The 24780-nt window shown below is 41.7% G+C and overlaps 1 protein-coding gene and 3 pseudogenes across 1 annotated transcript; 1 reads left to right on the top strand and 3 right to left on the bottom strand.

The window, feature by feature from the left end:
• Positions 1 to 5969: 5969 nt before the first annotated feature.
• LOC125002019 lies at positions 5970 to 8310 on the bottom strand (annotated as a pseudogene).
• Positions 8311 to 12226: 3916 nt separating this feature from the next.
• LOC125003527 lies at positions 12227 to 12730 on the top strand (annotated as a pseudogene).
• Positions 12731 to 14309: 1579 nt separating this feature from the next.
• On the bottom strand, positions 14310 to 14977 carry LOC125003526 (annotated as a pseudogene).
• Positions 14978 to 24233: 9256 nt separating this feature from the next.
• Positions 24234 to 24779, bottom strand: LOC125003525 (tripartite motif-containing protein 16-like; the record flags this gene model as incomplete). The annotated part of the gene is made up of 1 exon (XM_047577509.1): positions 24234 to 24779. A coding segment is annotated over one exon (546 nt), but the record flags the coding sequence as incomplete, so codon positions are not given.
• Position 24780: the final 1 nt, after the last annotated feature.

The raw sequence follows: 24780 nt of genomic DNA, 5'->3' as shown, positions 1-24780 counted from the left end.
AACAGGGAAAAGCCGAAAAACTCCAGAGGGAGCCTATTTGGGGCTCTTGGCCGGGAACACTGACATGGGGTTTCTTTCGGCCCCTTTTCCGAGGCCCTTTAGGTCACGGGTTGAGAAAGGGGCCCGAGCTTTCCCTGTCCCAAGGTTCGGCTGCAAGAACCGGGCTTTTCCCCCCCTTCCTCGTTTTCAAAGGGGGCCCCTTTTTCCTCTGGGTGAAAGGATTTGAAGGCCCTCACCCCGAGAGCCTCTAATTTTTAAACCCGGCTCCCCGCCGTTACGTTTTCGCCATCGGACGCCCTTTTCCCTAGCAACTTTAAAAACTTTAAAGGCATTAGACTCGAAAAACAATAAAAAGACTTACATTATTGAAAATTTAAAAAAAATACCAATGACTTGGAACCCTTTACTCGGACCTTTAATCTTGTGACCTTTAAACGACATGTTTGAAAAAAATTCATTAATCAATTTATTTCACATCAATGAACAACTCAACCCTCCTCCTCCTCCTCCTCTCACTCTTTTTTTCTCATTCAGTCTGTTCGTGTCTTTCCTGCGTGTGAACAACTTGCAACTTTAAACTTTGTTCAGAGATCCAAAGCTAACAAGCCCGGAGCCGAAAAAAACAAGGGGCGGGGCCTCCGCACTGGCGGACCATTATTGGTGTCTTCCCAAAAATGTTTTCCAACCCCCCCATCAAACAAAAGAAACTGCCTCAAAAAGTTTTGGGAAAAACTCAACCAACGTCCCCCCTTTCCCAAAGAGAAGCCCCCCCCGGGCCCCGGGAAAGACCTGCCCCCAAATGGCCCTCTGCTCCCAGGGGATAAGGCCCATGGAGAGGGAAATCAGGGAACACATTCTCATTCCCGACCAACTCACAACCGACCCGCTCCCAATTTGCATTCAAAGCCCCGCAAGGTGGACGAATTTCCCCAAAACCTTAAACATCGACCCCCCAACCACAGACACCTGGAGCTTCCCAAAACCCCACCAACCCTGTTTGCCTGCTTTTCCCCCCCTTCAACACCCTGCAACCGCCCCATCCCGGGAGAGAGAAATCCCCCGTAAATTTAACTTAGGCAGCCAGCTCATCCCCTGGAACCTGGACCCTTTTTTTACCAACCAACAATACCCTGTTTATGGAAATTTTTTCCCCTTCAACCTTTCCTTCCACCCCCGGGCTTTTTCCCCCTACAAGGCCCCGTTTTTGCCCTTTTTCCCTCGCCGCTTCTACCATTCCTGTAAAAAACCCCGAAAAGGAAAGGCAAAAAATCAACGCACCCCAACTCTCAAACCCGGTTTAAGTTTGCTGACGAAAAAACAGTTTCCCTGTCCCTCCGTCCGGTCCCCCCCCTCCAACCCCCCTGGGCCCCCTCGCAAACAAATTTTACAGAGTGGTGGACTCTTCCCCGCCTGGACTGAATGTCACAAAACGAAGGAGAAGGGGGGACCTTCCCGCAGCCCCCAAAAGGGAACTGGCGGCAGGGGTCACCACTAAAGTCCCACGGTTTTTTTTCCCCGGGCGAGACAGTTGGGGAATACAATACCTGGGAAAAACCCTCCCCGAAATGCCAAAATGAGGTTTTCTTCCCAAAACCGAAGGGATCCTGAGGAATGCCAAAACCAAAGGAAAGAACCCCACTAAGGGAAAATGAGGGTCTTTTTCTGGGCAGTAAGAACATCTTGCGACATTCTAAAAAAAACATTCCCTTGAAATGTTTTAAAAATTTCTCCATGTGCTGCTGGTATCACTCCCCTAACTGTTTAGGAAGAACCCGCCTGCATAACATTGGGCAAGGGTTTGTAAGACTAATTTGGGCCCCTCCACCCCCCTTTAGCAAATGTGTTCGAGCACAGGCGAGCGGCCTGGCTCGTCGAAAATTTTCAAGGGCCCAACTCAAGCTCTGTTTTCCCCCATTTGACTGCTGCCGTCTGGGGCGCAGGGTTCCCCATGTCCAGCCTGTGACCCAGAGGGGAAAAGGAGAGCAACCTTTGTTTTCCCCAAAGGGTTTTCCCTCCGAACCCTAAGAACTGTACGACGGATACAAAACTTAAAGCCTTTCCCGTGTTAAAACTCAACCGCAACATCACAAAACCCCCATTTTGCAATACTAAAAATTTCCCCTTTAACTTCCCAAAGTCACTTTTAATTTTTAATTTTTTAACCATGGGCCCCACTTTTTTTATTTATTTGTCATACTTTATCTGCTGTTTTTAAAAGTTTTTTTTTCATATTGGTCTTGAAAAATTATTTTCCACATCCACTCCTCCGTTACTGAGCAGAACCCCGCCCCTAAGAAAATATGCAGTTTTTTACTCACTTTTGCAAAATTTTTTTTTTCTTTTTGGGTTTTCTTATTCCCTCTCTTATTTTATTACCCCCCTTTCGCCCCTAATTATTCAGTTTCAACACTTATTTGTGCATTTACGTCTTTTCAAAAACTTGTACTGAAATTTTTAATTGATGACTAAAACCAAAAAGCAAAAATTTTTTGTTTTTAAAAAAACCAAAGCCCAAAAGTCGATTCAATTTTGAGGCCAGATCCCCGGGTTTTCAGAGAAAGGCCAAAAATTTCCCCCACATTTAAAAAAAAAAAAAAAAAAATGTCATCAACATTTTAAGCTTAGATTAAGATATAAAATAATATAGTACACGAAATAAAATACAATAACTTAAAAAATTGTATATACTTGGTCATGGAATCAGTAAACCAGTTGAGTCTCTGTAATGATGATTAAAATCCAGCAGGTGTCAGTATTGAGCAACACAGTGACACAGCACCGATACACTATCAAACACAGTTTGAGTAATGTGCCACAACGCTTCACGAGGCCTCATGGTGCATGTTGAAGAAGACCGAAGCCTCAACATAGAAGTATATAGAAAACCCACGCACACAGATCAACACTTGTTATTTGTTCACACCACCCTCTGGAACACAAACTAGGAGTCATCAGAAACCTCCAGCACCGAGCACAAACTGTACCCAGAAGACAGGAGGGCAAGGACAAGGAGGGACAACACATCAAACAAACCCTCAAAACATGTGGACATCCCAACTGGGCCTTTGTCAAAGACTCAAAAAGATATCACAGGAAGGACAGGGAAGAGGAGCACAGCAGAAGGAAGAACATCACCATCCCCTACGTAGCTGGTGTATCAGAGAAACTGAGGAGAATTTTTGGAAAACACCGCATCCCAGTTTATTTCAAACCTGGCAACATACTAAGGCAAAAACTGGTCCCCCCCAAAGACAAAACACCTAGACAGAAACAGAGTAATGTAGTGTATGCTGTTCAGTGTAGTGAGGAATGTACACACTTGTACACTGGGGAAACAAAACAACCCATCCACAAATGCATGGTCCAACACAGGAAAGCCAGTTCATCAGGGAACGACTCAGCAGTCCACCTCCACCTGAAGGACAAAGGACACTCCTTAGAAGATACCAACGTCAAAGTCCTGGCCAGAGAGGACAGATGGTTTGAGAGAGGAGTAAAGGAAGCCATCTATGTCGAAGTGGAGAAACCTTCTCTAAACAGAGGAGGTGGACTGAGATTTAATTTACCAACTATTTATAATTCAGTTTTGACTTCTGTCCCCAAGAAGTTTCAACAACATTCACACATTGAGCCTCTAGGTTCCCATGGACAATAGCCTCATTAGAGCTCTATTCATAGGGTAAATAGCCCAGACACACAGTTCCCCCATTCAAGAACAGGTAAGTATCAGCCATTATGGTAATTAGTGACCCCAGTTTCTGGTCAAGCAAGTTTCAGGACATGTATGGTCTAACACCACCACCTCCTCTGTAGTGTTGCAGAATAAATCCTCTTGTAGTTTCACGGCTCTCACAAGTTTGTCCAGCTGCCACATGGTGAAGCCACTTTTCAAAGAACTATGCAACGTGTGAAGTCCACAGCTACGCACAGAAACAAGCTGAGCACCTCCATACAGTTCTGCATCCTCTTGTTGGAAAAGTTCAAACTGTTTGAAGTTCATTGGGCCCATCCATTGAGACAGACACTAGGCTCCTGAGGTTAAGTTGGTCCACACACTCCTGAGATGAAAATAAATCTTTGCAGTTTTATACTTCAAGTTACTGTCCTGAGTCTTATTCTGTTACTTCTGGTATCATATCTAGTACTGTGCTGCTGATAAGAAGAAGACTCATGCAACGCTCGCTACTAAAACACTTTACTTACTTTGACATGTTTCAGTACGTCCTGAGCTGTCACATGTCCCATAAACTGGGACCCCAGGTACCTTGACTGGACCCACTCGCCTTCCCAAAAACGTACGTGCAGGTCCAACTGCTTGGTCTTGTTCCTTTGACTCAGACTTTGGTCGAACGTCAGCACGAACGGGCCCTTAACTTTGGAGATGAGGTCTCTCTTGGTGAAATGGGCTGATCCAAATCGCTTCATCTTCAACGTCTCGTCTCGTCTTTTCCGCACTTTTTTTCTCCATGTCAGAATCCGGGAACATGGTCTAGAACAGCTCATCAATGTTCTCATTGCCAGTATATGACTGGTGCTTAACCACCGTGTGAAGAGTCCAGAGCACCTCCTCTTTTAGTGTGGGCGTAGACCCAAACGCTGTCCACAGGTCAACTGGAGTTGTAGCAGACTGGGTCGCGCTGGACCTCGATGCTCCAGATCCTGATGTGGAATAATACGGGCTGATTGAAAGCGTCTGCTGCTGGCATTTTATGGCATCTTCATGTTTTTCTGATTAGCCGTGGGATTCCAGCGCCTTGACGCCCAATGTTCCAACATTCAAACTTTTATTTTTGCACAAGGTGCAGTGTGCTTCATAAATACACTGTGTTCCAAATTATTTTGCAAATGATATTTGTCTCAGATTTTCCTAAATAGTCAATGCAAATGATAATAATAATGATAATGATAATTTTCACGTCATCAACCGTTAGTTTAATGAATTCTAATGTTACTGAACAAACCTCCCAATGACAACAGTATTTTTTTTAAACATGAAAAACTTAAAATGCACTGTTCCAAATTATCACGCACAGCAGAGTTTTATCACATTTTACAGGTTGTTAAGAACTGAAAATGCTCATCTTTTGAATCTGCAGCATTAGGGTCATATTTACTGAAAGCAAAAGCTATTTCAATCAAAAACATCTCAACATGTCGAGTTACATTTTAATAAACATACAAATCAGTTAAATGCTAACACGTATGCTAACAGATGGATTCCAACCCAGGTGCCAACAGATGAATGCCAATAGGGATGCTAACACGGATCCATGCTAATACACGAATGCTATCAGATGAAGGCTAACAAACGAATGCTAACAGATGAATTAATGAACATAGAAATCAGTTGAATGCTAACAGGCGGATGCTAACACGGATCTATGTTAATATGGATGCTAACACAGATGCTTATTCACGAATGCTATCAGATTAAAGCTAACAGTCGATTGCTAACATCATCCATGTGTCTTCTCCCTCAATCAATGCACACCTGTGGCATTTAACTCCACCCCCCCTCACCTGTGACCTCTGACCTCTTATTTCCTGTGCAGGTAGAAATGTTATCGCCATCTAGGGGCCACCACTACAAATACCATTCAACTAAATAGTGAAAACATAAATACTTATATCACTTATTAACATAAAATAAACATTGCAAAATTGTTGTATGCAAATATAATATTACCACAATTTAAAAGGACTAGAAAATGTGACGTTAAAGTTTGAACACTACAAGGCCTGTGTCAGACTCTTCTGCTGGATTGTCTCATCAAGAGCTTCATCTTCCTCCATGTAAACAGGGCTCAGAGAACACAGACAGACAGAGATGGCAGAAAATTGAACAGAAAACACAAGGCTGTCAACTTAAGGGACTATTTGATTCAAAAAGAAAAAGAAAAAAAAAAGATGCAATAAAAAAGAACCAAATGCAAAATGCTGAGATCCTGGAATAAAGACAGGAGACGGTCATTTGTTCATGTGTGACAAACAGCAGCTTTATTCATCATGTGAAGCTTCAGTTTGTTCTCCCATTAAATCAGTAAAGTCTGATCAATGACTCTTGTTCAGTCATTTCATGCACAGATTCACTTCATCCACACAATCAGTTAGTTGGACTCAGAATATCAGCTATGTACAATCAGATAATGACTGATGTCCTGATTGATGATGATCATGATCACTACAGTTGACATGAGCTCGTCTCTTCATCCATTTCAGCAACAACAACAACAACAACATACAAACACATCAACTCAAATGTTGATGAGACGTTCAGAGCACAGACAAGTTCAGATTCTCATGTGGACAAATGTCAGTTTATGTGAATCAAAGTCATGGTGAGCAGTGAGAGCCTCCGTGGCTAAACAGACACAGGAAGGAGCGCCACCCAAACAAAGTCCAACATCAAGCAAACAACAAACCAGGAGACGACAAAGTACCGCCCACAAAGTGTGACTGACAGCTGATCTCTGAGCAGTGAAGACATGACACAACAATGAGCTCTCAGCTACAACCATGGAGACCAAATCACCTGGAGACTAGAAGACACATTTTAACCAACTGTCCCTGAAGAGACTTCTATCTATTTCACTTTAATCAACTCAGCAGTGTCTCCAACATCATAGAATCCAACATCAAATAACCAGAATCGAAGTCCAGCATAGAGAGGCTGAGTGAATGTGGTCTGGACTCTGTGGAGGAGAGTCATGGTTTCAGAGACGCTGTAGAAAGACAGAAGACCTGCTCTGTGATCCAGGTACACTCCTACTCTGGAGGAACCAGGACCTGAGACGGGAGTTTGGACTTTGTTGTGGAAAAATGTGTAACTGTTTGTGTCACAACGTAATGACCAAGATTTGTCATTGAATCCAAATCCACATTCATCTGACCACCCTGCTCTGCTGATATTCTTGTATGCGACTGCTACACCAACTCCTCCTCCTCTCCACTCCACCTCCCAGTAACAACGTCCAGTCAGACTCTCTCTACTCAGGACCTGCCAATAATCAGTGAATCTGTCTGGATGATCAGAATAAGACTGAGGTTGATTCATTCTTGTTACTTTTCTGTTCCCCTCAGATAATAACAGATTTGTGTTTGCTGTGTTTGGATCCAGTGTGATTTCACATGAATATTTCCAGAATTCATCTCTGGTCTTTGGCTCTGGTTGTGGCAGTAAAACATCCACTTCAGTCACTGTCACTGAGATGTTTGTCCATGTCTCTCTCAGAATGTCCTGTAGTTTCTCTCTGGTCTCTGTCACAGCTGCTTTCACGCCATCAAAGTTCCTCAGAGGACGAATCTTGATGCTGGATGAGTGTGTAGACTCACTGGGTGGTGGCAGTGAGGGGTAGTTGTGTAGAAACTGGTTGTGATCCTCTGTGTTTAAGAGCTGCTTCAGCTCGGAGCCTTTCCTCTCCAGCTCAGTGATCTGCTGCTCCAGCTTCTCCTCAACATCTCTGACTCCACTCTCTTCAGTTTCCTGCTGGGATCTGACCAGCTGCTCCACATCAGAGCTTCTTTTCTGGAGGAGACGGATCATCTCAGTGAAGATCTCCCGACTGTCCTCCACTGTTTTATCAGCAGAGTGAGCCATGGCCTTCAGCTCCTGTCTAAGCAGCTCCACGTCGTTTGGTCTCTCTGGATCGTTGCTCGATGTTTTCTAGCTCACCTCCACCTCCTTCTGCTTCTCAGTCCTTTCTGCTGCAGCTGAGACTTTTGTCGTGGCCTTTATGTTCATCAGTGTGCAGAGAAACAGATACTCTGCTGATCAGTACGACAGAAAATCTTCATCACCTCATCATGACGAAAAGAAAGATTTTTCCCTGGAGCTTCTTGGGGGGGCTCCACCAGCTTGTGTTTCTTTAATGAGCTACATCTAGTGAGGTTGGAGGTGTTTCTCACAGTAAAAAACCCAAACAGACCAGACAGGACTTGAAGGCTTTCAGTTTCCCTCCCAGTGCAAAAATCACAGGCAACATCTTCTGGTCCAGCATAGCCAGTGATCAGTGGAGCAGCTTGGAGTCCAGTCTTCTTCAGCTGCTCCACTAACTCTGCTAACTGGTGTTTTCTCCAGGACAGGCCTCGGTATGAAAGTCTTCCTGCACTGGGGGCAGCTGTAGATTCCCTTTTCTGGTCTTCTTCATCCCAGTGGTTTTTTAATACAGTTCATGCAGTAGCTGTGTCCCCCGGAAGTAGCCACAGGATCCTTCAGTAGATCCAGACAGATGGAACAAGAGAAGGTTTCTCTGTCCAGCTGAACTCCTTTCTGCTCCATTTCACCTCTCGTGTGACGACTGTGTGAGTTTTGTTTGCTAGAAGTGAAACTAGTCTGAGCTCTGATTGAACAACATGGATTGTACAGTGAATGGAGCCTGTCAGCTCTCACACTTCACCACATGCTGTTACACCCATCTTCAATGTAGAGATCTAAAGGGGAGGGAACAAGGAGACATGAGGAAATAGGAGTGGAGCTGCTCCAGGAAGAGGGAGGAGTTATCAGCTCTGACTTGTTCCAGGAAGAGGAGCAGACGACAAAAAAAGTCACAATAAAATCCACATCATTCATGGTCATAGACGCCACAGACGTGTTACAGTTAACACACATTGCTCTTTTTATCCTGACATTTATTAACTAGTGTGAACAACCAAGAGTCCTGGAAGAGATTTTCCACGGTTAACGTCGAACTTTTAAAAGGAGCCAATTGTTAAAACTCTTGATTTGATCTGATTTCCTGATCTGAATGAATGACCTACCATCAGTCAGGTAAATAATCTACAGTCAGTGCATTTACATGCAGAACTTAATCCAGCTATGCTCCAAATTCGACTTTCTCACTACAGTCCTTGTCCCAGTTTACATGCAGCGCAAGAAAATCAAATAACTGTTCTCTTCGTCCACACTAGGTGGCGATACGTGTCTTTTCAGCAGGTTAATACCACGTTAATACGGCCTGATTTCCAGTTGAGCTATTACGTTACATAAAAACATTTATCCAATTGAAAAATGCAATTCACTGTATACATGCCGGGGAGACAATCGAATTCCAATCGTATTATCTGGGTTCTTCAATTTGGGATAATAAGAACTCCGATTTTAATCGGATTTAATGTGTTTACATGCACTTAGGTTTCCTCTTTAAGACAATAATTCGTTTTTTTTTATGTGCATGTAAACGCACTGAGTGAATACAAACGGTCGAGCCTACTTACTTGTTTTTTGCTGTACGGAGGAGCTGCTTCACTTCACAGCAGGAACAGAAAAAAAATGTTTCAGAGCAGGAAAGTAGCTGCAGGTTTGAACCTGGATAAAACAGTTGCATCATAAAACTAAACACGTGACAAAGAAGGAGGGACTGTGTTTATTTCCTGGTCGGCAGTAGTAAAGGGGAAAGTCTTTTATTTTGTTCTAATTCAACAATTATGAATGACTCGTGTGTTGAAATGTGATTTTATCTTAAATGTTTTTTTTATTTCTATTGTTTAACATTTTAATCAAGCTTGAAATGAACAACTGAGCCACAGCAAAAAATCAAATCAACTCAGACCAAAGTCGACATTATGACACTTTAGATAAAAGTCTTTAGTGCAGGTTGGAGTTAATACCAGATGCCTCAGCTTGGACGTCCAGTTTTCACCTCAGTTCTTCTCCTTTTCCAACCCCTTCTCATTTAAATCCAGCTCCCCCGTCTCTTTTTGGGCTTCATGCTTACCTGGCCTGGCCCGCAACAGTTTATGAAACACTTTGGGGTCTTTCTCATGCCCAGACTCACAAAATACACAAAAATAAAAAATAAACAAAATAAATGTTTTCTAATAATGCAGTTGTGGTTTCGTAAACCATTGAATTGAACTGTACATCATCCATTATTCTTTTCTCCTTTTTTGCTCAACACCCTTTTTGATTGTTTGGGTGTAAATAAAGGGTATTTTTAAAATTCCACCTATATGAGGCTGTAAACTATGGAACTAAAACCATAGGTTGCATTTATTTTCTTCTAAAGACAGTTTATTTTGGTTTTGGTGGTCGAATAATAAAGTAATGTAACCAATCTGGATCATTAAACCAGTTTTATGACTTGTTATCATAGTTTTAAAAGCAGCCGTTGTAAACTTTGAACCTAAACCCCAACCCTACCTTCATAACTCTAAATCTAGAAACCATAAATGAACCTCTGGAGGAACTCCAGGTCAGACAGGAGATATAATCCTTCTATCATGTCCTGGGCCTCCTTCCAGGGGGGACTGCCCAGAACCCCTCTAATGGGAGGCGTCGGGGAGGCATCCTCACCAGATGCCCAACCACCTCAACTGACTCCTGTCGACGTGGAGGAGCAGTGGTTCTACTCTGAGCTCCTCCCGTGTGACCGAGGGGCCTTGCCCTATCTCTAAGGTGAGCCAAACCACCCTGCCAAGGTCAAGTCTCTTTTAGTAAAACATTCGTGATCGACAGAGTCAAATCCCAGCGTCTAACAGGACGAGGACAGAGACAAGTCCATTGTCTAAAGCCATGAGGAGATTGTTAGTAATTTAAATGGAGCTGTTTGTGTTCCAGGTCAACTCTAAAACCTGAAACTCTTCAAACCATTTATGCTTAAATGGTCACAAAAGGAAGGTCCGATATTGGTCTTCAGTTCATTTTCATAACAGCAATTTTTAAAAGGGACTGAGGTACATAACCTGTTAATAAAGACACACCAATCTGTTTAATGCAGAGGTGTTCATGAATGGAAAAAAAATGGTTTGGTGTACCTAATGAAGTGGACACTGTGTGCAAATAAATACATTTGTGATTGTCTGAGGTAAACACACATTAATGATTGACACTGACCAGGACTTGTTTTTGATCGCACTGTTAATTATTGATTCCATTTTATTGCCGAGAACGATTCATGATGAAGTCGTAAATCCAGCCATTCTGTTGTTATAAGACGACGGTGTCAGTTGTCAACTCTTTGAATTATTCAAGAGTCTTATTTGTTTTTGTTTGTGCATTAAATGTGAACTTTTCTATTTATTTAAAATAAATTTCAGTGACTAAAACTTTCAAAAAAAAATCCCCGGTCCTCTCTCACCGGGGAACAGAGGAATTGGGGGCTGTGATTCCATTTTTGGATTTCCTTCAGTGCCTTCAACACCGTCCAGCCTCTGGTCCTCAAGGAAAAACTGACAGAGATGGGAGTGGAATTTCACACTGGTGACTTGGATCACAGACTATGACAGACAGACCTCAGTATGTGCGACTGGGGGACGCAGATCTGACACTATGGTCGGCAGCACAGGAGCACCACAACAATCTGTGCTTTCTCCTGGGTCCTTGTTCCCCCTTTGTTAACATCAGACTTTAGGTACATCTCAGAGCTCTGCCATGTACAAACGTTTGCAGACGACACGGCTATCATCAGTTGTATCAAGGTGGAACGGGGAGGAGGAGTCCAGAGAAACTGATCAAGGACTTTGTGACAGGGTTTGCGACTCAACCACCTGCTCCTCAACCCCCACAAGACCAAGGAGATGGTGGTGGACTTTAGGAGAACGAGGGTGCACCCCGAGCCTGTCCTCATCAAAGGAGACTGTAATCAATCGGGACTTTGTTGTTGTGTAGACTTTGGTTGGGGTGGTTCAGTTCTGCTCTCAGTCTATTTACAGAAACAAACTCCACTGCACTGGCTGATATCACAGGTTGAAAGTAAAAGGTCATTAATAGGGATACATTTTATTTTCTCATTGTTTTTACATTTATGTGTGGTTTTATTTTTACAGAATACTAGGCTAAAACCAGTGAAATGATTTTGTTGGGCAACGTAATACTGACGATTTCATTGAGAATTAGAGGCATTTTTTTTAAGTTATTTGTCTTTTTAAGAAAATAACTTTGTGTAAGTTAAAGGTTATATTAAATGTGAAATTGACATTATAGGTTTAGACTAGTTTCATAAATTGGACTGATTGAATTTTGTCCTCACTGGGATGAAAGGATGAAGAGATGAAAGACTTAAAAACAGTTCAGAGAGACAGTTCAGTTCAGTGAGGCATCAGTGCTAACCCCCCACCCCAGTTATGAATCATTTCGACACTTTTACTATAATTGATAAGAACATTAATCAACATTTAATACAGCTGGACACAGTTGGTTAACCCCGGGGTTTTATAAATATATTAATAACTTTCTGTGGCTGAGCTCCACACTTCAAACCTGAGGCATCGCCCACGTTCATACTGGGGCATGCTCAGCCACTCTGTGAAACCGACCAATCGTTTAGGAGCAAAGCTCAGTGATATTTGCATGAGAGCGGATATTAAATGGCTGCTCTGCGTGCGTCGGGTTATTGTTCGGGGAAACGTAAACGTTGAATCTTTGCCTGATCCAGTGAAAGCGCCCAGAAGGGCTCTAAAAAAAGCCGTCTCTAAGAGCGTGTCTAAGAAGGCAAGAAGAAGAGAAAGACCAGGAAGGAGAGCTACGCCATCTACGTGTACAAGGTGTTTGAAGCAGGTCCACCCTGACACCGGTATCTTCCTCCAAAGCCATGGGCATCATGAACTCGTTCGTCAGCGACATCTTTGAGCGGATCGCCGGTGAGTCCTCTCGCCTTGCTCACTACAACAAGCGCTCCACCATCACCTCCAGGGAGATCCAGACCGCCGTCCGCCTTCTGCTGCCCGGTGAGCTGGCCAAGCACGCGTGTCTGTGGGCACCAAGGCCGTCCCCAAGTACACCAGCTCCAAGTAAAACTAGAGTGTTTACTGGAACGCAAAACGGTCCTTTTAGGGAAAACGCACACACAACTAAAAGCTCAACTCCTTCAAATACTTTTGTTTAGGGTGTTTTTTACAGTGACTGTGTCCTGGTTTATTTAAAAGGGGGGAAAAAAAAGAAAATGGGGGGGGAAATTGCAAGGAGAAACTTTCTTCTGTATAAAACGAGTCTTATACGTGGGGTGTAACGATTCGTGTCATCGATACGATTTTCGTTAATTTAGAACGATACGATCCGAAACGATTCAGTGACTTTTTAGCCAATAATTAAACTCTGTCTGAAAAACCTACTCAGTGTTTCCTCTACATTCATTTAGGAGTTGCAGGCGGCCAACAGATAATCTTGCTCAGTATCTACTCTTTGGGGTTCTTTTTATTTATTTATTTTTTTATATCGACTTCCTCAAGTGTCTCGATCCGCTGGCCGGTGCTCGGTTTATCAATAAAGAACGAGGTTATTATGGCCCAGAAGTTTAACTCCACATGTTTCTGTTTATCTCTTTTGAGCGCTGACGTTCTCATAAGCTGGTCTGACAATATCACATGATGGTGGTGACCGACGTTTAATTATCTGACGTTTCATCGAGTTGTTTTCTTTTTGCTCAGGTCACTGTGTGTCTCTGGTGGGACGAGGCAAGGAGACGTGAAATTGAATGTTACCATTTAGCTTTATACATTAATTTTGCCGTTGATGTTAGCTGGAAGCTAGGGGCATTGTATAACGGTTGTTTTTGGTATATAAAACTAATTTGTACGTTTTACAGGGGTTCTCAAATTAAATAATCTAAGCGGATGGTCTGACGTGTTTAATCCAATGTGTTATTTCCTAGTATCGATTAATTGCCTTTTAAATCGATATTTAGATGATATGCGGAAGGCCAACTTGCCCAGCACAGATCGACGTAATTGGATCGTAAGAAAATAATTCGATTCATCGATGTAGTGGATGAATCGTTACACCCCTACAGTTGTGTTATGGATGTAACTTCAGGTTCATCACTTGTACAATTTGTAGCTTTTGTTTTAATATAACGCAGAATTATATACAAATTAGAGTATGAAGGAGATCCATTCATTCGTAGATTCATTCAAACATTTTATAAAAATATTCATGTGATTCATTAAAACATTTTATAAAAATATTCAACTATTCAAGGATATGGTAGCTCTTAAAAAACAAATGTAATATGAATTACTTATGATCATGTATTTAACATCACTTTCATTAATACATAAAGTAGCAAATCCCTAAAAAATCCCATCTAACTCTACTATTTGTTGTTTAACATAATATAAAAATGCATCTCTTACATTCTCTGCTAGTTATAATCCTATAACCAACTGAAACTTTTCCTTTCAGTTTTAGCGGTTATTTTTGACATTAAAATAATATCCTTACAGGATACAATGAATTGCAATAAGGTCGATCAGAAACAAAGTTGATTCTACACTTTCCTTTAAATAAATATAGAAGTGTATTGTTGTTGTGGGAATGATTTCTCTTAAGTTTGTTGTGGGGGCTCTGAAAAGAGCCTTTGAGGAGTTGTGATGTTTCAGGAGCTCACTTTTTTCTTGGGTGCTGCCTTCTTGACTTTAGGCTTGGCTACCTTCTTAGCGGGGGCTTTCTTGGCTGCAGGGGCCTTCTTGACCACCTTTTTGGGGGCTCTTGGCAGCCTTCTTAGGACTTCTTTGTGGCCTTCTTGGGGCTCTTGGCTGCTTTCTTTACCGCTGCTGGTTTCTTGACTTTCTTGGGAGATTTCTTAGCAGCTGCTGCGGGCTTCTTGACTTTCTTAGGAGACTTTTTAGCGGCTGCTGCGGGCTTCTTGACTTTCTTAGGAGACTTTTTAGCGGCTGCTGCGGGCTTCTTGGCTTTAGTGGCAACTTTCTTGACGGGTTTCTTGACCTTGCTTTCAGCCTTCTTGTTGATCTTGAAGGATCCGGAGGCCCGGTTCCCCTTTGATCTGAACCAGATTTCCCCTTGGTCACCAGGTCTTGATGGCGGTCTTGACGCGGGCCTTGTTCTTGTCCACGTCGTAGCCGCCGGCAGCCAGAGCCTTCTTGAGGGCGGTCTGCAGAGACCCCCGCTCCGCTCCTTGGAAGCGGCCACAGATTTAACGATCAGCTCGCTGACGGTGGGGACCGGCTTTCTTCGGTTTGGACGCCTTCTTCTTTGGCGGTTTTGGCCCGGAGCGGGAGCCGGAGCTGGAGCTACTTCTGCCATTTTTCCTTCCTGTCGTTGTCGCTAGTCAACCAGAGTCAGACTGCCAGTGATGAAAAACTCGGAGCAGGAGGCGGCACTTAAACACACCATGAGAACCGTAGAGACTCAGCCCAGCCCCGGCTCTCCTGTGTACAGGGCTGAATGTCGCTGCTTGTGTTTTCTCTGGACACATTCAAGGAAAATAAAGTTTGTTGGAACGAGAAACAGGCTGAAACTAAAGCAGAAACACAGTTGACTGGTGTCTCTTCGTGGTTCCAGCTCATGCTGAGCTCTGGTGGCGTTTTTATTTGGTTTTGTGGAGCCTCCAAACGTCACCGGGACTCACCGGGGAAAGCTCGGCGCTGCTCGTCGGGTTTTATCCCATTTTTCTCTCCTAAAATGATTTCACATCCATCAGAGCTCCGTCCAAAGATGTTTTCACAGCTGCGACACGTGTTTGTTTGTAGAATCCGAGTTAAGTCCACCGTGTCTTTTTCATCAGTCTGAAACAAAGTGAAGACGTTGTGTTCGACAGCAAACACACAGGTGATGGTGGTGGAGGCTGATGGAGCAGACAGACTTAGATCAGAGCTGCTCTCTCTCAACGTTTCTCCCCATCAACGCTTTTAATGTTGTTGTAATGTCTGAATCCCTTTTAACTGTAAATATTTCTCATGAATCCACAGAATCTGAAGAAGAGTTTACCGTATTTGTCTCTATAATAAAACAATCTCTTTACACAGAAACAATGAATCCTGCCAAGTAGAAACTTTGAAGCAGTCAATGATCAGCAGTGAAAATGTATTCAACAATATTTCATCAGATCTCAGGAGGAAGATGACCATGACTGAAAAGACAAACAGTCCTCTGATCGGTTGTCTTTTAACATCTGAATGTGTTGCACCTTCCGTATAATAAAACAGATTGAGTCTCCAAAGTGTTAATCCTCTGCAAGGGTCTGCAAAGAGTGACGGCTGAGCGCCAGGCCACAGTAACCACAGGGAAAGTCTCAGAGTTAGTGGCTGCTCTCTGTGCATCCATGGTCAGACGTTCCACAAAACTGAATACAACACTTTTCTTTCAGGAAAAAAAAAAGTCAGTGACACAGAGCGGTGGATTGAAGCACCTTGTTTCCACTAAGGATGTCAGAATCATCATCAAAAAAATAAATACATAAATTAAAAAGTATCTTTTCAGTATTTAATTTGAATCTTTTAAACACCTGTGTGTTAAATTAATCCCATTTTCATTTCCTAGGGAAAAAAAGGGAATTGGGTTTACCAGCCCCAAGGCTGTATGATATTCTTACGAAATATTGGAAAAACTAACAGATAACAAGTTAGATCGGGATGCATATTGAGAATGAGCTGTGTTCACCGTTTAGTGCAAAGGAGAAATTTTTCAGCAGAGCGACACAAGAAATAGTCCACTCTAGGGTCAAAATACATCAAGGTGTCACGCTATGTACAGCCATGTGCTTCATTATGGTTTAACCCTGCCATTCATGTTGGAAAAGTGTCGGCGTACTAGAAGCGGTGGCACTCGGGAGGTATGTAACTTTAGGAGATTTGTATCCTATGAAGAACTAATTTGTTAATTCTAACTTGAAGAGAAACAACATTTTTGGAAATATTTACAAATCAGGGATTGTGTGAAATCTCGAATAGGTAACTTCTCAGAGAATCGTATAATGGACTATATAAATATCCCAACTGGAGTCTGCACAGCTTCACAATACTACAAACCAACTAATTTCTCTGGAAGTGGGGAGTCCACCGATGTGAAGTTGTTGTGGGAGAGGGACCTGAAAAACAAATATTGCACAAGTGTTGGAAATGTAAAACAGAGTGGGAACTTTATTGCATGTATGTGGGAGTGTACATTAGTGGCTCCATCCTGGATGAAAGTTGTTGACCTTCTGAGTGAACGGTCTGGCTCAATGGTCCCCCTGACTCCTGTTACGTGTCTACTAGGGGACACGTCTGTAGCTAAAGGACATTTTGTGTCATTGGTGGGCTGAAATTTCAGCTTCCAGAGTAATTCTAAGACAGTGGAAAGCAGCTGTATCCTCCTAATCGAGGGAGTGGTTGGATGCATGGTGGAGACGCGTCATATGAGGCTTTGCTTACAGTTAAAAGGCGAAAAGGAAGATGGGAGGAGCGCTTGGGAACCTTTTTGGAGTTACACAAAGCGAACCCTGGACTTAAAAGGGCATCTCGTACCTTTTTTGGATCGTTTTATAGAATACATGTGTTTGGATGTTGTCTTTTGTGACATGTCTTGTTCGAATCTGTACTTGTTTACATTTTTCTAAATTTTAAAATAAAAGTTTGAATGACAAAAAATAAATAAATCAATAAAATCCAGGGATGTCTGTATTGTCATTACCGTCGTAATGGTTTCTTTAAAGAAATTTCCAGTCATGACTCCAAAACACTGATGTTGAAATACTTAAAAAATAATTCATATTTTAAATCAAGTTTCAAGTAATAAGTCACATTTCAAACTGTTGACACAGCTGCTTAAGGCGACTTGACTGATGTGTGAATTGGAAGTTGGTGGCTGCTATAACGCAGTTTGGGCCCCTAGATGTCACTGGAAGCTTCAAATCTTTTTTGGGTACAATCAGGAAAAAAGATTTATCCCCGAAGGGAAATTAGAAGGGGGAAGAGCGGTACATTAAAATTTAAAAGCAAGAGAAATAAAATCAAAAGGGGGTGGGCAAAAAAACAGAGTATTATGTACATGACAGGCCTGGCTGCCAGTAACAGAAGAGTGAGATGACAGCAGATAAAGTATGGCAGATAAAAAAAGTGAGGCGTGGATAAAATGTGACAATGTGATTAAAGTGACATTGTAATTGAAGTGACAAAGTAATATGTAATATTGCACATCAGGACATGTAAAATTGCACTAGAGCATTTTAACAAGAAGACTTAAGTTATTGTAACTTGTAAGTAACTGCCTCCATTTTCCAGTAATTTTCAGGACAAGCAAGGGTGTGTCAACGTTTCTGAAATGTGACTAATTACTTGAAAAATTGATTTAGATATCAATTATTTTCGCTGTGAAGTGAGATGTATTTCAGTGTAACCCCTCCCTGCACCTGTCACTCTAAGACAGGGTTAATATCAAAAGGGAAAAGAGGACCAACTCTAACTCTAGACTCGATGAGGAGACTACTGGTATCTACTCAACTCAATTTTGATTTAGATCTGTAATGTCTACCCCAAATAACACACAACAGACTGAAAGTTTAAAGGAGGTATATTATACAAAGATCTTTCAACCACAATTGAACCCAAAATACAAAAAAAATATATATAAAATACAAGTAACAAAAACCTCTGAGATCTCGGTACTGAAAAGCAAAAATGTCCCAAAGTTCAAATGAATAAAAAACTAGGAAAAAATGGAAAAATGGGCCCAAATAAATAAAATTTAAAAAGAGTGCACCCCAAAGTTCCTACCGCCCTCTTTAACAGTGAACGTCCAAAAGGTAAGTGTCACGGTGAAGATGAAGATTTTGGATGGGGATATGGATGACCTCCGCCCCAAAGGGAAAGTAGCCGCTGGGATGGAGATGGGGATGGATGACAGGGTAGGACCAAGGACTGGGGGACCCAGGGGAAGGACTCCAAAAAAAAACAGCCGGGAAATCAATTGTTTACACAGTTTTACGTCGTCCTACTCGAACTCGCAGCTCGCTGATAGTCTCTTCTCGTTTAGTTTCAGACTTCTGAGTTTTTTTTCATTTCAATTCTAACTTTCCCTCTTTTTTCTCTTCTAACTATCTTACACGCACCATGGCATCGGTCAGTGGACTTGCAAAGATTTGCGCTAAAGTTTCGATGCACACACCTGTCAGCTTTTGGCTCACTAGAAACAGCGCTCAAACAACTGCCACCTCTGTTAAAAGGGGGCAGTAACACATAAACAGTTTTTTTTTTTTTTTATAGGAGAAAATGTTTTTTACTGCTCCACTCTTGTGAAAAATAGTCATGCATTTAATTTTGAGGGAAACATTTAGAACATAAATAGATTTATATAAAAATACATTTCCAAAGCAACTACAATTAACTGGGGTTTAACAAACCACTGGTTACATGTCCATGTGAAATCAGGCAGGTTAAATGACTACTTCCCATCGCTAGCTGTCCCAGCCAAGACAGTTTTTGTGTGAAAAGCTACGTTGAAACCATCTAAAAGGGCTGAATGTGGTAGAAAAAAAGAAATAAAAATTCTGCCTTTGGTGGTTTCTTTGTCTGATTTTCTTATTGCAGAAACCCCCCCACACCTCCTGGTATTTATTTAACTTGATTTAAGAGATCTGAGCACACGAACAGCAAAAGTCTTTGAGTTAAAATACTACCACGTGGTTTGGATTCAACAATTACTGTGACTGAACAATAACGTCAGATTCTGTGAGAGCAAGTGGATTTTTTTTTATTCTCTATTGATCTTCACTTAAGTGACGTCATGTGTGTTAACATGTTGCAGCTGGTGTCATCTGTGTGTTAATCACAGCAGTACAGTGAGGCGGGGAAGGCCCTGGAGCAGGTGTTGAAATTGGATGAGCTCTGTAAGGAAGCATCCAGGAAACTGTCGAACCTGCGGTGTCACACAACTCACGGTGAGGAGCTTTTACAAGTGACTCGACGGCTCAAATTTCTCAAAGTCTGTCATCAGTCTTCAGCTGGGCAGAGCTGAGGCATAGTTCATTTTTTAAATGTCCCCCTTTAGGTATTCTGAACTCATACCTGTGTGCTTCATTTCGAGCGTTTTTTAAACTTTTTATTTTGCCTTCACATGGGCTTTGAGGAAGAGTAAACCAGTGTTTCTCAATCCCGGGTCCTCGGGGCCACTGCCCCGCATGTTTTTGATGTTTCCCTCCTCCAACACACCTGATTCAGATGATCAGCTCGTCATCAAGCTCTGCAGTGGCCTGATAAGGAGCCGTTCATTTCAATCAGGTGTGTTGGAGGAGGGAAACATGGAAAAACATGCAGGGCAGTGGGGGGAAACACTGGAGTAAACCACAGAGATGGGTAGTAACGAGTTACATTTTACTCCCTTACATTTACTTGAGTATGTTTGTGAAAACATTGTAATTCTAGGAGTAGTTTTAAATCACTATACGTTTTACTTTACTTGAGTGATTTGTGAAGAAGAAAACTACTCTTACTCCGCTTTCATGAGGCTACAATGAGCTCGTTACTGTTCCCCCGCGTACGCCTCATTTTTAAAGTTTTATTTTGGGCGAGAGCGAAGACTTCCGCCAAAAGGCTCTACCCACGTGACTGTGTTTCACCAATCAAACTGTAAGCGTGCAGTTCGTCACGTGACCATTGTCAACCTCAGCGGGGGGGACGGGTCACGGGTTAGTTTTACAGTTCACAGTGTTCGCAAACGAAACAGGGGAAACGGAAAAAAAAATGTCAAAATCAAAAATGTTGGCAATGCAGACACAGAGAGGAGGAACATCCTTGGCCTCATGTTGGAAGCATGTCTTTTGTTACAAAAGTGAGCAGCTACATCATGCAGTGTCTTCTGTGTCCACCAAAAAAAAAACGGACATTTCAGCTTTCAAAGACACGCAGAGCCTGGTGGAAAGTACAAAGGTTTGGAATAATTTGTTACTTGGGGCTTAAATTTTTTTTTTATTATTTTATTGATTTTATTTTTTATTTGAGTACTTGAATTTTCCTGGATCATTTTAATTTAAGCCACTTTGTAATTAATTAATTTTAAGTAATTTTATTGATTGGATTAATTGGACTCATCCAGCAAACTAAATTATCACAGGTGTCGAGATTGATTTCAGTGATCCAAAGAGCCATGCGACACAATACCATCCATGAGTTTTATTGAAAAACAAAACATGTAATCGTTATGGGCACTTAAATACAATTTGCATAATTTAAATTTTGGGAAAACAGTGTTTTTCCATCCACGGCTTTAAACGTGCTTTAAAATTCTTCCTTTGGAGCCATAAATCATTGAAATTTACATTTTAGTGTTAACATACAAAATAGATTAATGCTAGCAGAAGGACGCTAGCATATGGATGCTAACAGATGAATGTAACGATGAAGGTTAACCTACGGATGCTAACATGGGGTGCTAAGAGGCAGATGCTAACCCGGATGCTGACAGACGCATGCTAGCATTTCAACTCATACGAATGCTAAAAAGATTTAATGCTAACCAAAAGAAACTAACGTTAAAATGAGATGAATGCTAACATACCCATGCTAACACGGATGCTAACAGACGGATGCTAACACGGTTGCAACATGCCAACATACAAATCAGATGAATTTCTAACATACAGATGCTAAACAGATGCTAACAATAAATCAGATGAATGTTAACAGACTAATTTTAAACGGAAGAATGCTAACCACACTGATGCTATCATTAAATCATATGAATGCTAACACAAGAATGCTGACATACGGATGCTACAGACAGATGCTAACAGAGTATCGAATATAAATCAGTTAAAAGCTAACGCGCAAAGGTAACAGATGCATGCTTACAACGGATTTCTAACATACAAATCAGTATGAATGCTAACAGACAATGCTAAAACGGTTGCTAACACAAGAATGCTATCAATGCTAACACATGAATTAATGAACATACAAATCAGTTGAATGCTAAAACGTATACTAACAGGCGGATTCCAACCCAGGTGCTAACAGATGAATGCCAATAGGGCCAATGCTAACATGGATCCATGCTCATACGGATGCTTTACACAAATCAATTTCTAATACGGACGCTAATACACGATTGCTATCATATGAAGGGGTAACACTGCAATGCTGAAAGGGCGAATACTATCACAGACTGTTTTACAGACGAATGCTAACCAGGCGGTGATAAACGGATTTTATGTTAATATGGATGCTAACACGGACACTAATACACGAATGCTAACGCAGATGCTTATTCCGAATGCTATCAGATTAAAGCTAACAGTCGAATGCTAACAGACAAATGCCAAAACGGATGCTAACAGAAGAATGCTATCAGATGAAGGCTAAAAGACCAATGCTAACACATGAATGACTGAACATACAAATCAGTTGAATGGGTAAGACGGATGCTAACAGACTAATGCTCAGAGATGAATGCTAACAGATCAGTTGCTATCACGGATGCTAACAGATGAATGCTAACAGACAAATGCTAACACGGTTGCTAACACAAGAATGCTAAACAAATGCTAACAGATGAATTAATGAACATACAAATCGTTGAATGCTAACACAGAAGCTAACAGGCGGATTCCAACCCAGATGCTAACAGAGAATGCTAATTTCGGATGCTAACAGATGACTGCCAATATGGATGCTAACACGGATCGAAGCTAATAACGGATGCTAACATGGGCGCTAATAAACGAATGCTATCAGATGAAGGCTAACAGACGAATGCTAACAGATGAATTTAATGAACATACAAATCAGTTGAATGCTAAGACGGGATGCTAAAAGGGGATTCCAACCCCGTTGCTAACAGACGAATGCTAATACGGATGCTAACAGATGAATGCAAATACGGATGCTAACATGGGTCCATGCTAATACGAATGCTATCACAAATCAATGCTAATACGGATGCTAACACGGACGCTAATACACGAATGCTATCAGATGAAGGCTAACAGTGCAATGCTGAAAGACGAATACTAACACAGACTGTTCACAGACGAATGCTAACACGGTGTAACAGTCGGATTCCAATACAGATGCTAACAGGCGGATGTAACACGGATTATGTTCACAATGGATGCTAACACGGACACTAATACACGAATGCTAACACAGATGCTTATTCACGAATGCTATCAGATTAATGCTAACAGTCGATTGAAAACATCATCCATGTGTCTTCTCCCTCAATCAATGCACACCTGTGGCATTTAACTCCACCCCCCCTCACCTGTGACCTCTGACCTCTTATTTCCCGTGCAGGTAGAAATTTATCGCCATCTAGGGGCCACCACTACAAATACCAATTCAACTAAATAGTGAAAACATAAATACTTATATCACTTATTAACTAAAATAAACACTGAATGTGAGATTAAATGGCTCCTAATTTGGGTTCACAACAAAATTTTTATTACCTGTAAAATTATCACCTGGATTATTCTGAAAAATGTTGCAACATTGTTGAATGCAAATAAAATATTACCACAATTTAAAAGGACTAGAAAATGTACGTTAAAGTTTGAACACTACAAGGCCTGTGTCAGACTCTTTGCTGGATTGTCTCATCAAGAGCTTCATCTTCCTCCATGTAAACAGGGCTCAGAGAACACAGACAGACAGAGATGGCAGAAAGTTGAACAGAAAAAACAAGGCTGTCAATTAAGGGGGCTATTTGATCGAAAAGAAAAAGAAAAAACAAATTCAATAAAAAAAGAACCAAATGCAAATGCTGAGATCCTGGAAAAAAGACAGGAGACGGTCATTTGTTCATGGTGACAAACAGCAGCTTTATTATCATGTGAAGCTTCAGTTTGTTCTCCATTAAATCAGTAAAGTCTGACAATGACTCTTGTTCAGTGATTTCATGCACAGATTCACTTCATCCACACAATCAGTTAGTTGGACTCAGAATATCAGCTATGTACAATCAGATTTAAAGACTGATGTCTGATTGATGATGATCATGGGTCACTACAGTTGACATGAGCTCGTCTCTTCATCCATTTCAACAACAACAACAACAACAACAACAACATGTGGTCTCCAAACACTCAGTGGAAATGTAATTGTAGATTTCTTTTTTTTCAAAGTCAGAACTAAATCTCTGTGATAAAGGAAGGTCTGCTGGTTTCTCTGTTGAGGCCCATGCAGCGGGAAGAGGAACAACAACATACAAAACATCAACACAAATGTTGATTTAGACGTTCAGAAACAGACAAGTTCAGATTCTATGTGGACAAATGTCTGTTTTTGTGAATCAAAGTCATGGTGAGCAGTGAGAGCCCCCGTGGCTAAACAGACACAGGAAGGAGCGCCACCCAAACAAAGTCCAACATCAAGCAAACAAAAAAACCAGGAGACGACAAAGTAGCGCCCACAAAGTGTGACTGACAGCTGATCTCTGAGCAGTGAAGACATTTACACAACAATGAGCTCTCAGCTACAACCATGGAGACCAAATCACCTGGAGACTAGAAGACACATTTTAACCAACTGTCCCTGGAAAAAGACTTCTGTCTATTTCACTTTAATCAACTCAGCAGTGTTTTCCATCATAAAATAACCAGAGTCCAGCATAGAGAGGCTTGAGTGAATGTGGTCTGGACTCTGTGGAGGAGAGTCATGGTTTCAGAGACGCTGTAGAAAGACAGAAGACCTGCTCTGTGATCCAGGTACACTCCTACTCTGGAGGAACCAGGACCTGAGACAGGAGTTTGGACTTTGTTGTGGTGAAATGTGTATCTGTTTGTTTCACAAAATAATGACCAAGATTTGTCATTGAATCCAAATGCACATTCATCTGACCTCCCTGCTCTGCTGATATTCTTGTATGCGACTGCTACATTAACTACTCCTCCTCTCCACTCCACCTCCCAGTAACAACGTCCAGTCAGACTCTCTCTACTCAGGACCTGATAATGACAACAACCAGTGAATCTGTCTGGATGATGAGAATAAGACTGATGTTGATCCATTAATGTTACTTTTCTGTTCCCCTCAGATAATAACAGACGTGTGTTTGCTGTGTTTGGATCCAGTGTGATTTCACATGAATATTTCCAGAATTCATCTTGGTCTTTGGGTCTGGTTGTGGCAGTA

This window comes from Mugil cephalus, chromosome 2 (assembly GCF_022458985.1).
Source record: "Mugil cephalus isolate CIBA_MC_2020 chromosome 2, CIBA_Mcephalus_1.1, whole genome shotgun sequence".
Classification (NCBI taxonomy): Eukaryota; Metazoa; Chordata; class Actinopteri; order Mugiliformes; family Mugilidae; genus Mugil; species Mugil cephalus.
The sequence above is the reverse complement of the archived record's forward strand: the minus strand, read 5'-3'. Positions and strand labels throughout refer to the sequence as shown.